General features: G+C 40.3%; 1 protein-coding gene across 2 annotated transcripts in view; it reads right to left on the bottom strand.

The window, feature by feature from the left end:
* Positions 1–12998, bottom strand: part of Sema5a (semaphorin 5A) — a 437483-nt gene that overhangs the window by 22881 nt on the left and 401604 nt on the right. For both annotated transcript variants that reach the window (NM_001107659.2, XM_087621852.1), the window contains 2 exon segments: positions 42–260; positions 3853–4078. In NM_001107659.2, the coding sequence (NP_001101129.1) occupies positions 42–260; positions 3853–4078 (445 nt within the window).

The raw sequence follows: 12998 nt of genomic DNA, 5'->3' as shown, positions 1-12998 counted from the left end.
ACACTGCTTTCCCAGTCTTTCCTGCACCATGATCCACTTACCTGGACAGGGTAAAATGTTGCATTCCTGGAACTCCAGTGATGGACCAAGGCATGGCATACCTCCATACTTGGGCTCTGGGTTGTTGCAAACACGCTTCCTGTTTCGAATGCCCCTGCTGCAGTCTCTGCTGCACTGTGACCAGGAAGTCCAGGCTGACCATGCCCCATTGACTGTATGGGCAGAGTATCTCCCAGCTCTTAGAAAGTCTCCAGAAAGTCCTGCCAAGGAAACCCAAAGTGTGATTCTGTAGGAATTTTTACTGCTGTATATTGGCTGTGTGCTTTATGTCTAAAATTACTCTAATAGCCAACTGAACCCTTTCATACTTCAAAAGCCAAAACCCACTGCAGTTGAATGGCAGCCTCCAATAACTCAAGATTCTTTCCTGCAGTTACTTTGCAATTAGGATGCACTTGGCGCTCCCTCTGAATGTGCTAACACATTTGCAGACGGCAAGTCCACATTGGTAATTTTGGCCTTTTTTTGTAGATGCCTCTAAAGATGCCTTTCCTTGAGACTCCCACTGTGAACTGTTCTCTTATACCATGGGTTGGTGTTACAGGAAAGACAAAGGGATATGCTTAGGCCTATTTCTTCAGTTACCCTTTTCAGTGTGTATTCATGCTATGAAAGGATCAGAGTTAATCCCCCTTGAATCCAAAGGCCTTGGAGACAGCCCTTTGCTCCAGAGAGTTTGCCCAGATCCTACTCCCAAATAAGCATGCTTACTAACAAAATGGAACAGCAGGGAGTGCGGGTGTTGGTGGGTGTGGGGCAAGGGTTGGTGAGCATTACAAGACTATGGAATTGTCTTTTGAAGACTCCTTGTGTGTCAGGCCTGCTCTGAGCATTTTATCTTATTTAACCAGAGCCAGTCACCTTTTGTTTGAGGAAGTTGCAACCCAGAACAATCCTAAACCCATTCACTCACTGTCTCTTGGCCAGTGGTGCTTTCATCAACACCTCCCCAACAAGCCAGCCCCCAATCCTAGCAATCCAGTCCCCAATTCCAGCAACTCAGCTATCAAACCTAGCAACCCAACCCCCTACAAGCCAGCCCCTCACCCTAGAAACCCACCTCTCAACCCCAGCAACCCAGCCCCCAATCCCAGTAACTCAACACCAACCCCTACAGATAATCTCCTACAACTTCTTTGTTTGCTTAGAAATGAAGTCCAGGTAAGAGGATCATCTGAGAAAAGACATAAGGAGTAGCTTTTTGGACTGATCCAAAGCTTTGTGGGTTAGCAATAAACAAATAATGATGGATGGACAGTTGGCCTCCTGTTGTTGGTCAGAAAAACATCAGTCCAATTTTCAGTTTCCTAGCCACCAATAACATGACATAAGGATGATCATTAGAACTCAAAACCATCAAAATAGACTGTTTGCCTTTCTTTGTGCCATGGACAATGTTTGCAGTTTTAATAAAATGCAGGATATATTTTTATAAATGTGTTTTATAAAAATTCATAACTTTGTATATAATTATTTTAAAAATTATAAGTTTTTTCTGAATATATACTATTAATCTTTAAAACATACTAGCTTTGGTTTTATATGTATCTGGAAATGGAAGGAAATAAAAAAATTTGTGTTTCAGAAGGAAAATAAAGTCAGTTATAAAGATATACCATGATTCGTTTTCAGCATTTCACTTTGATGCCCCAATAGGTAAATGTTCATGGCCTGCACAAAAAAAGTTTGTCAGTGACTTGCTGAAAAGATCAACATATCTGACAAATGAAATGAAGGAATATCAGTTAAACATTAATTTGAGATGAAGAATTAATATTTTAGGATATGTGTTTTCCTAGACTTCGAAAAACTTCAAAGGGTATAATTGTATTTATGAAATTATATGGGATACAGTTATATTGAAATCACAGGGTTAAATAGGAAAAATTGAAGTAAAATCTGAAATTTATCTTTGAGTTCTCATTCTCATATTTTATTTAATAACCCTGATTGAAATTACAAGATAACCTATTACAGAATGTACAATTTCCACTTGTGTCTCCCTTATCCTTCTCTTGGGATTTCAAAGTAAATCTTTTCTTTGAGCAACAGCATGTTTTTGTAAAAGAAGCAAGACTGACTGCTCTCTGTTATTCACCTTTCAGGAGATGCTTTTAGTTCTAAGTTGTATGTTTATTTCCATAAGGCCCTTTATCAGAATAGTCTCCCTTTTAAGAAACAGAGAGGTGTTCTGTTAAACTCTTCAGCAATCTGAGATATGTCAATACCTGCAAACACAGTGGATAACGAGGGGTGCTTTGAGAGTAAAGAGTGCTTGATAATTGTTCCTCGGGTATCCAAGTAGGCTACCTGCTCCCAGAGAAGGTTTTGGGACCTAAGACATGCGAGCAGTGTGGCCCATCCCTTAGAGCTTGACTTGGATAGGAGTAGAAACTTATAGAGCCCTCAATAAATGTACTTTATATTAGCATTTCTTCTAGGCTTCATACAACAGTTACCTAGCAACAGCCAAGTACAAGCCTGGTTTGCTATAGAAGGACTGTTTGGCCTCTCCCTCCCTCTGACTTCCCTCTCTCTCTGGATTCTCTGCCCCCACTTCTCTCTACATATGTTCCTGGCTGGCCTTTTCCCTTCTCTTCTCTTCTCTTCTCTTCTCTTCTCTTCTCTTCTCTTCTCTTCTCTTCTCTTCTCTCCTCTCCTCTTCTCCCCTCTCCTCTCCTTCTCCTCTTCTCTCCTCTCCTCTTCTCGCCTCTCTTCTCCTCTCTTCTCCTGTCCCCTCCTCTCCTTCCCTTCTCCCTTCCCTTCTCTCCCCTCCCCTTCCCTTTTCCTTTCCCTTGTCTTCTCTCTGACGCTGTCCTTCTCTACCCCCTCTTTTGCCTGTCTCTACTCCCTTCTCAACCTCCTTTTTCATGTCCCCAAATAAACTCCATTTTATACTAGGCTGGTAATATAGGTGGTAACTCAGGGTGGGGGCTGCTTCATCATGGATCTGCTGATGCATACCCCTCCCCATTATGACACTTCACTTTACAAAACATATCACCCTATTTGCATATTCCAATATATAATCCTTATCACTGGAGAGACCCTCCCTAAATCTGAACACCAATCTATGAAAATAAAAGTGATTGTCCTAAGACATTCTGTGTTAGTTGGGAGAATTGAGTAAGGTCACATTCACAGAGTACTGAGCAATGCAAGTGAATGTTCTGTCAGAAGATTTAATTGTCTTTCTCATGATGTCATCCTTTAGGAACTGCTCCATGAGTGTCTCTTTTCTTTTAAGAACTAGAATATAGTGCACTTAGATAAAAGTATTAGAAAAAAGAGAGCAAAGCAAATAATGAAGCTATCAGGAGAAAGGCTCAACTATTCCTACAATGGAACAGATGAACTCCAGGAGAGATCTGCCTGAGGTGACATGACAGGCAGTACCTTGGCCAGGCAGAGGACAGGACTGGATCGGCCTTGGGCTTTCTCCAACCACACTGAAGGGATAAGAAGAACCACTAGGGCAAAGCACTATTAGTCATATCAAATGTGCTATTTAACAGAAATGTCACTTTATGGTATAAAGAAAGAAATGTACTTCTACTGTGTTTACTTTTTTTTTTTTTAAAGAAGGGGGGAATCTAGTGTTCTGCTACTATTTTTATTACAACTACTATTTTCATCATATTCTTTTATGCTAAGTAAATCTCACAAAAACTATTTTGGATTGAGCATAAACACAACATTGTTTGAACAGGGGCTCCTCCTATTTTTCTATTTTCTTAGAGACAAGGTTAAGGGCTTCCCATGGAATGGCCATTCCCCAGAGAACCCCCTTACCATCTGTGGAGCAGCCACTGGTCCCATCACTAGAACAGTACCGCATTTCTATCCTTTGTCTTCCTACTTCCAATAAGTTTGGATCTGGCAGGCGAGCTTTACAGGTGTAGCGGAACCGCTGCTCATAGTGGCCCCCATTGTCAGAGATGTTGACAGGTGTCCAGGGGGTCCATGGTGTGGTCTTCTTCAACTCTGGGCATGCATTGGTGTTACAAGGCTGGTATTCCTAGAGGTGAGAATGCACAGCATGTCTTACTCCTAAAGCACACAGCTAGCTGGCAGGGGTGGGGTGGGAGTGGTGGTGGATTCCTTTTTGGCTATATCATTGGTCCTCAAAACTTTGGAGCCTTAGATACTACTTTACAAAATCAAAACCACATTTATGTCAAACTGTTCACTAACAGAGTATTCAATTCTCAAGTCATCTCCAAATGAAACCAGTGTTTTCTCCTATGTAGACAATAAACATGAGACAGTAAACAAAAGTGCATGAGAAAAAAAAATTAGCCACTTTATAAAAAGACCTCTTTCTTTCACATGATAAGTCATTCGCAATGTTGTTTATCTTGGTGTTTATTTAGGTATTTTGTTAAAGTCTTAGGGATATATATATATATATATATTCATTAGAGCCTAGATGATTTGATTGAGATTAATGGATGTTAGGAGCCTTGGGAACACATTCATAGCATTGGAATAATGGACTATCCAGACAGCACAGGGCATGATGTCCAACCTGGGAGGTTTCCCCCTCTGTTCCTCCTATTAATTTATGACATTTCTCAGTTTCTCTTCCATCCTTTATGCCTACATATAACTACAGGTTGCAGGGGTCTGGAAACTCAGTAGAGAATAGATTTGAAGATCTATGAAGTAGACACAAGATGGAAATATGACATAGATGATAAAAATATGCCTGTCACATTTACCCATGCACTTGGTAATATATGGATACAGAATGAGGAATAGACAGTGGACTGTTGAGACAGTTCTGTGTCACAATTCCTCCACTGATCCATAATGGATATGTCACTAGAAGAAAACTAATAATGCACTGCACCTACTTATGAGTACACTGTAAAGTTTTAAATTAATGTCAAATGAATATAAAGCAAGAGCTAAGTCATTTTTAGGACACAGCAGCACTGTGTCCTATACTCATGAATGCACCTTGGCTGTGGCTGTGTGCATAAGTCCTACACAAGATCAAGTCATCCAACCCCAGCATGGATGATGTAGATGCTAATGAAATTCTATCCTTATCTGAGGAACTACTGGCAATTTATGGCTTCTGAGGGAAGAAGTCAGTTTTATGATCCACTCCATGGTCTTATCCCCACATATGGCAAACAGTCAGTTTCTCAAAAAGGAACACATGATGTTTGGAGAGAGATGAGGTATGGATATAGGAGAGGAAATGACAGGAGGAAATTTGGGGTAAGTTAGATAAAAAAGAACATATCCATGTATGAAATACTCAGGGAAGTCCCAATAGAAAGGCAAGCCTAGTAATATGGGATGCTCTCCTATGCTAGATTTTTCTCTCTTTTTTCATTTCTTCTTGGGAAAGTCATCATTCTCCTTAGTCAACTCCCTTTTAGCTGGGGTAAGTCCTGGAGTGGCAATCATAAGTAAGGATGTCTTCAAGAACAAGATTTCATGCCTTGGTATCTTAATGTAACTGCTACATGCCGCTGTATTAGAATACTGGTAGAAAATTTAGATGGAAAACAAGTTTCCATCAGAAAGGAACTTTCCCTGTGCTCTTGTTATCTCTCAGTGGCACAGCTGAAAAGGGCAAAGTTACCTCATCAGCCACTGGCATTTGGATTATTTTGGAAAACTATTTCAATCTATAAATTGATGCTTTTTTTGTTGTTGCTTTAGAAATTTTCTTGATGGTCGTGCTATATGTTTGCTATCCTCATCCTTTGTTCTTACTGGAATTTCTATCATCTGGTTATGATCACTTAGCTTCAACTTTGAATAGCTGATCTTTTAACTCTTATATTTTTATTTATTTCCCCTGACCTTTTAGGGGAGTTCCTGATTTATTGATTTCTGCATTGTTTTTATAAACAGTTTGGGCACAGAGAGCCAGCTGTTGTGGTCAGCCTGGAAATTCCTGAAACGATTTCTAAATGCCAACGAATAGGCACCTCGAAAGCAGGTGCCTCGAAGCCCAAAGGATAGGTTGGTGGTTAGGTTAAATCTTCTTTGCACAGGTCCATCCCCATCAATCTCGATTCATTTTTTCCCCCAAAGAAGACAATAAAATCTGGTGCTTATTTTTTCCATTTTCTGGGGTTGGGATTCAAAAAACTAATCTCACTAATACAAAAATGGGAGTTTGTAGCAGCAGACGAAAATGGTCATCCCCATGTGCCCGTGACAGCAGATTAAACTGGAAGATTATTGCACTCTTATCTTACTTGTTCTAATCATTTTAAGTAGTCTTCACACAATTTTCTTCCTTTTTTCACAATGAGAGTTACTTAGGAGTTATGTTTGTAACGAGGACTTTAACACAAAACACATAAAACTACTATAGCTCTTTCTGCGACTTAATACTCCTAGCCATTCCTACCAATTCACACCATCCTCACTCCAACAAAAATAGAAAGATAAATGACTTCATTTTTCTCTAAGAACAGTAAAATTTTGGATGCTGCCTGCTAAATGAAAAAAAAACAGTCCCAGTGAAAGCTATAAACCCACTTGGGTGAACAGGTAGATACAGCAAGTGATGTCTCTCCTGTACTTGGCATAGAGGCTATCAGACAGAAGAGGAGTAAGCCTCTATTCTAATCCTCCTGGGCCTGTTATGAGAAGTTCTGGGTTGAAAGAACCACACAACCCTATCATCTGATACTCATGACATCTTGGCTGGGCAAGTATTCAGGAATTCTTTGATAGCATAGACTTAAAATGCTACTGAAGGGGTTGATTTGTGAACTGTGTACACTTTCAGCACCAGCATCTTCAACATTACCTATAGAATAGTTAGGTCATTATTTGTTATGTGACTACCTGCAACAGTCTCTACCTTCTTGACAGCCAATGATGTCTAGTCTTTGAAATCTATGGGTGATACTTGCATTTGAAAGTGGGCTCCAATGCCTGAGCTGGCATCTTCCAGAAATACAGAATGTCACATAGTCCTAGCAGTGACTGTGGCTCACTGTATCCAAGCATCAAATTGGGCTCATTGTGTCTAAGTCTCCAATAACTGCATCTATGCACATGTTTTCTTTCTCCGCAAAAGTTTAGCATGCAACTCAGGACTTGATTTACCAGCCTCTGAGGCAGGATTTTGCCTGCATTTGATTGATGTATCTAATTATGAAAGGTTAGGAAATGGTGAGGCCAATCTACTTTACCTTAATTTCTCAAATTATGCAGTGATTCCATTCAATTGTGACTCCTTAGATGGTTTAGTTGAATTATACGCTATAGTTTATTGGTTAACAGCTGCAAAGACTATCCAAATTTAAAGGATTAGCACACAATTAAATGATAAATATTGATTTTTTAAAAGAAAATTTAAGGACTTAATTAGTACTATTTGCTACACATGAGTCTTACTATTTGGGTAGAAATTACTAGATAGCAATAACTAGTAAGGCAATTTTAAGAAAGTTCTCCTAATGTGCTTTTTATGGATTCTGTATCAGCTAGCAAAGGTAAAACCATCCATTTAAATTTTTAATCCAGAAATCTGTGAGATAGCCTCACCCTTTCTTCAATTTCAGAGTCCTGTAAGTGTAGCCTTTTGAGTTCATTTCCTGCCCCATCTTAACCACCTCTCTCCTCCTTCAGGGGAAGATGAGAATTATTCATCACTTCAGGCTCATGTTGGAGAAACAAGGTATGCACTTCACTAATGCTTAATTGTTGGTCTAAATTCTGCCTCCATTGTACACTGCACATGTGCAAGGATAAAATAACTTTTATATTTCTCTTCTGACACCACTGTGAAGCACAGTTACACAGTTTGCTTGGTAACTGGGTAAAACATGTTGATCATGGTTCAGATAAGCCTACTCAAGAAGAATTCACATAAATTTGGTTAGCAAATTCAGATGGTTAAGTGGAGCCTCCTGTTTTGCAGTTTATTTTTCCTTGAGGAAAAACTAAAGCATTTTATAGATTAAAAATAAAGTAGAGAGATGGAGATTATCCAAAAAGAATTTCCATGCCATATGCTCAGTACAACGTAGGAGAAGCATCTTTAAAGTCTTTTCATCAATAACTGAATACACAAACCAATTTCTGCTCCTATGGAATGTTTGTGGTTTTTGTGTGCATTTATCAAGCTCTCATTCAGTAACTCAGCTTGGCATTCAGAAACAGGAAGCTAGCCTCCATAAAAGAAACCAGAAAGCAATTCAATTGTGCTTGCCCAAGCATGGGTGCTTCTGCAGGCAAATACACCTGAAACTACAAAGAAAAGATCAAAAGGAAGTTTTGAGAATTAACTGAATGATACCTAGGAAGGTAGGCAATGGGAGGTCACTGATTCAGACTAACTTGCCCACAAAACAGCCTGCTCACTACCAAGACAGAGCAACAGAAATGAAGTCTTTTTTTCAAAATAGCCCAGAGTAACATGGAACAACCATTTTGAGACTCTAGCCATTAGGCAATGAGAGAGCAATTACTGCATGGTGGTGAAAATGGTGGAAACGTCAGGTGGATGGCAGTAGTCTTAAAGAGGTCCCCTGAGAGAGGCCAAGGGAATAGAAAGGTATCTCAGATTCAAAACTGGAAGGAAGTGGAGATGTATACGGGTTATAGTCAGAAAGGAGAGGTGTAAAAGATGCCCCAACATATAAAAAAGACACGTGCTCCACTATGTTCATAGCAGCCTTATTTATAATAGCCAGAAGCTGGAAAGAACCCAGATGCCCTTCAGCAGAGGAATGGATACAGAAAATGTGGTACATCTACACAATGGAATATTACTCAGCTATCAAAAACAACGAGTTTATGAAATTCGTAGGCAAATGGTTGGAACTGGAAAATATCATCCTGAGTGAGCTAACCCAATCACAGAAAGACATACATGGTATGCACTCATTGATAAGTGGCTATTAGCCCAAATGCTTGAATTACCCTAGATCCCTAGAACAAACGAAACTCAAGACGGATGATCAAAATGTGAATGCTTCACTCCTTCTTTAAATGAGGAAAAAGAATACCCTTGGCAGGGAAGGGAGAGGCAAAGATTAAAACAGAGACTGAAGGAACACCCATTCAGAGCCTGCCCCACATGTGGCCTATACATATACAGCCATCCAATTAGACAAGATGGATGAAGCAAAGAAGTACAGGCCGACAGGAGCCAGATGTAGATCGCTCCTGAGAGACACAGCCAGAATACAGCAAATACAGAGGCGAATGCCAGCAGCAAACCACTGAACTGAGAACGGGACCCCCGTTGAAGGAATCAGAGAAAGAAGTTGAAGAGCTTGAAGGAGCTCGAGACCCCTTATGAACAACAATGCCAAGCAACCAGAGCTTCCAGGGACTAAGCCACTACCTAAAGACTATACATGGACTGACCCTGGACTCTGACCTCATAGGTAGCAATGAATATTCTAGTAAGATCACCTGTGTAAGGGGAAGCCCTTGGTCCTGCTAAGACTGAACCCCCAGTGAATGTGATTGTTGGGGGGAGGGTGGCAGTGGGGGGAGGATGGGGAGGGGAACACCCATAAAGAAGGGGAGGGAGAGGGATTAGGGGGATGTTTGCCCAGAAACCAGGAAAGGGAATAACACTCGAAATGTATATAAGAAATACTCAAGTTAATAAAAAAGAAAGAAAGAAAGGAGAGGTGTGCACAGGAAAAACTAACAAACAAACAAAAAACAAACAAATAAATGAAAAACTAAACACATAAATAGCTCCCTCTCAAAGCCTTCAAGTGAATGGAAATGAGCAAATATATTTAAAGGGAGTTCACAGAAGTGGGGATGACCTAAGAGAAACCCAGGAGAAAAAAAAGTGGCCTATCAGAAAGATGAACCAATACTGACAGAGAATTGTGCTGGCTCTCACAAGCAGTGGGGGACAAGCTTTGAATCCTCAGGCCATTGTTTGGGTATGAGGAAGAATTTGTCTTCTCCAGGGAGGAAAGCAACTTACCAGAGACTAAATGCTGCCCTGCTTCAGTGAACAGTTGTAAAAGGAGGAACCCAAATCACCAAACAGGATTTACATAATTTAGTCATATCCCAGCACTCTGGTATATTTTCCTAATAACAAGCAGCACAGAAGTAGGTCAAACTTACAATATCAAGCATCCATTCTAAAATTATGGTTTACAATGAATTAAAAACTCACAACCTACTAGAAAAAGTCAGTCAGTTGAAACTGATGCAAAAACACAGGTGAAAGAAACCCCAGTCAACATATTGACAGATTTATTATAACCATGTTCCATATGTCTCACATGCCAGGAGAAATACTGAACATATTAAGTAGTGAGCTGAGGCAAGGAAGAACTATGACAGTGATATGCTAACTGTTTACAACACTTGCAGAGTATTGCAAAGGGGAGATTGAACCCTGGATTACTCTATGGGAACAACTGTAAAATGACATCAAAATCAGATGAAAATTCAAGTGTGCATCTTCAAAGATGTAGATGTAAAAGTTCCTAAATCTAATACAGATGTGCATATGTGTACATTCTGTGTGCATGCACAGCTAGTCCACGCACATGTTGGTATCACAGTATTTCTCATATCTTTAGTATTTGGATGTTTGGAGCTGAATAGACCTATTAAGTCACTGTAGGCAAATGCTTCCCAAGTTTAAAGCCTGCACCATCCCTTCCACTGTCATTTGGACAGATATCTTTGATGTGTGTGTATGATGCAAGGACAGTATCTGTCATACAAGTGGTGCTGTTTTCCACCACATAGCCATCCAGTACACCAGTTTCTTACCACCGGACCCATGTGTATGTGTGAGTAAACATGTTCCTCATTCTTTAAGATCACATAATTTGTTTATAACCAACGTCGTTGTCTACTGTGCATTTTATGCTGGTTCAGGACCTGAACATGAAGGAGTTACAATCACCTTCCGCAGGAACCTGAGCAGTCTGCAAATCACTGGTGACAAGAGAAGACCAAGCCTCCGGGTCAGTTCCTACTCCTTATATAATCGTTCTGATGTCCTTAGACACCAGGAACTCATCTCATCACCTGCCAGCTGAGTGCTCAGGCATGATGGTCTCCTAATACCAAGAATCTTCTGCATACTGACTCTTGCTGTAGCTTTAGACAGCTGTTCCAAATACCAAAGTGCATGCCTTTAAATGAGGTTCAGAATGTGAAAGGACACTCCGGCAATCAGCACTAACACTACACCAGCTCCTACTAGTAACAGACAGTGATGTTGTAAGGAGTCTAAAGTCCATTCCTGCATTTTTTGCTACACTGCTATAGGCTAGAGAAGCATAGTGGAAGACAAAAGGGATGTGAAAATTGTACTGCAGCAAAGGTGAGTGATTTTACATAGGAATCCACCCATGTTTTCCCTGTCCCTCACAGTAGCAGGTATTTTAGTAGAGTCTCCTGGGTAACAGTATACTTCCTGATATATCATAGGCTTTAAAATTAGCACATGTGTCAAAAATCACAATGGAGTTTTCAAATAAAATGTGACTTAGTAATTTCTTCTCCAACCTTAGCACCTCCCATACACTCCCATTTGTATCTTCCGCCAGTCTCAAGTTTTCTTCTTTATTTCCACAGAAAACTTATAGTCAACATTATACTAAGCAAGAGAAGTCTGAGATATTTGCTTTCAAACCAGGAAGAAGAAAAGAATGCCCACTTTCATCTCTCTCATGCAATATAGTGGTTGGAATCTTAGACAGAGTAGTACTGCAAGAAAAAGATGTAAAGGGGTAAAAATTTAAAAAAGAGGATACAGATGAAATAATTTTACTGTTAAAAGGCCTTAAGGATTCCACCAGAAAACCCTTAGATATAATAAAGCATACACAGCCCCTCCCTGACTAACCCTCCTAGGCCTCCTTACCTGCAAGAAATTTTCATGGGCCAGGACTGTGAGCTTTTGTGGCAAACCGTGGGGGCAACGGGTATCACAGGTGTTCAAGAGAAGTGTGAACTGAGCCCAACACCTCAGGGGCTTCTTTGGTATGGTAGTTTGAATAGAAATGGTCCCTATGTGTTTGGATGCTTGGCCCATAAGGAATGGCACTATTTTAAAGTGTGGCCTTGTTGGAGTAGGTATGATTTTGCTGGAGGAAGTAGGTCACTGAGGTGTAGGTTTAAGGTCTCAGAAGCTTAAGCCAGGCCCAGTGTCACTCTCTTTCTGCTGCCTGGGGATCCAGATGTAGAATCCTCAGCTCCTTTTCTAGCACCATGTCTGCCTGCATTGCCATCATGCTTCCTACCATGACTAACCCTCTGAACTGCAAGCCAGAGCCAATTCAATAAAATAAAATAAATAAAAGAGTTGCTGTGGTTATGATGTCTTCTCACATCAAAAAACCCCTAACCCAGACATATAGTAAAACCTGGGAGGAATGAGAATCATAGTGGCCCTCAGGGGGAAGCAATCCCAGCACCTCAGAATGTCTGAAAGTATGCATTCACTTTCTAACAGTAGTGAGGCTGGATTCTTTCCAGTGCATAGTAACAAACAAGAACTCCTGTACTTTCTTACATAGAAATGATGTGGAGCATGCATGCATGTGTGCATGCATTTGTTTATGCTCAGCAGAATATATATATGTATGCCCATAACCAACGGTAAGTCGTTTTTCTTTTTCACACACTGCTTTAGACCCTCTTTTTAGTAATTCTGATGTAGACAGATCAAGAGAAGACAAAAATCCATGGTGCTGTTGGAGTCCTTCGTTGTGGCCAAGGCTGTGATTTGTACATACTTTTTCCTCTCAAATGAGAAGATCCATCTATCCACTTTATTCTCTCACTAAAATGGTTTTAAATTCTTAGTCTTCAGAAGTGAAAGGCAGAGATGCACATATCTTTTCTCTGGCAAATATCTTGCAATTAAATGAGAAATTCCCTTAGGGTAAAAGTGAACACATAAGCTTGAGGGAAGTAAACAGGAGGCCTTCAGTCTGTTTACGTAAACAGAC

The sequence above is a fragment of the Rattus norvegicus genome, chromosome 2, assembly GCF_021556685.1.
Source record: "Rattus norvegicus strain SHRSP/BbbUtx chromosome 2, alternate assembly SHRSP_T2T, whole genome shotgun sequence".
Lineage (NCBI taxonomy): Eukaryota > Metazoa > Chordata > Mammalia > Rodentia > Muridae > Rattus > Rattus norvegicus.
This window is presented reverse-complemented; position numbering and strand designations above follow the sequence as displayed.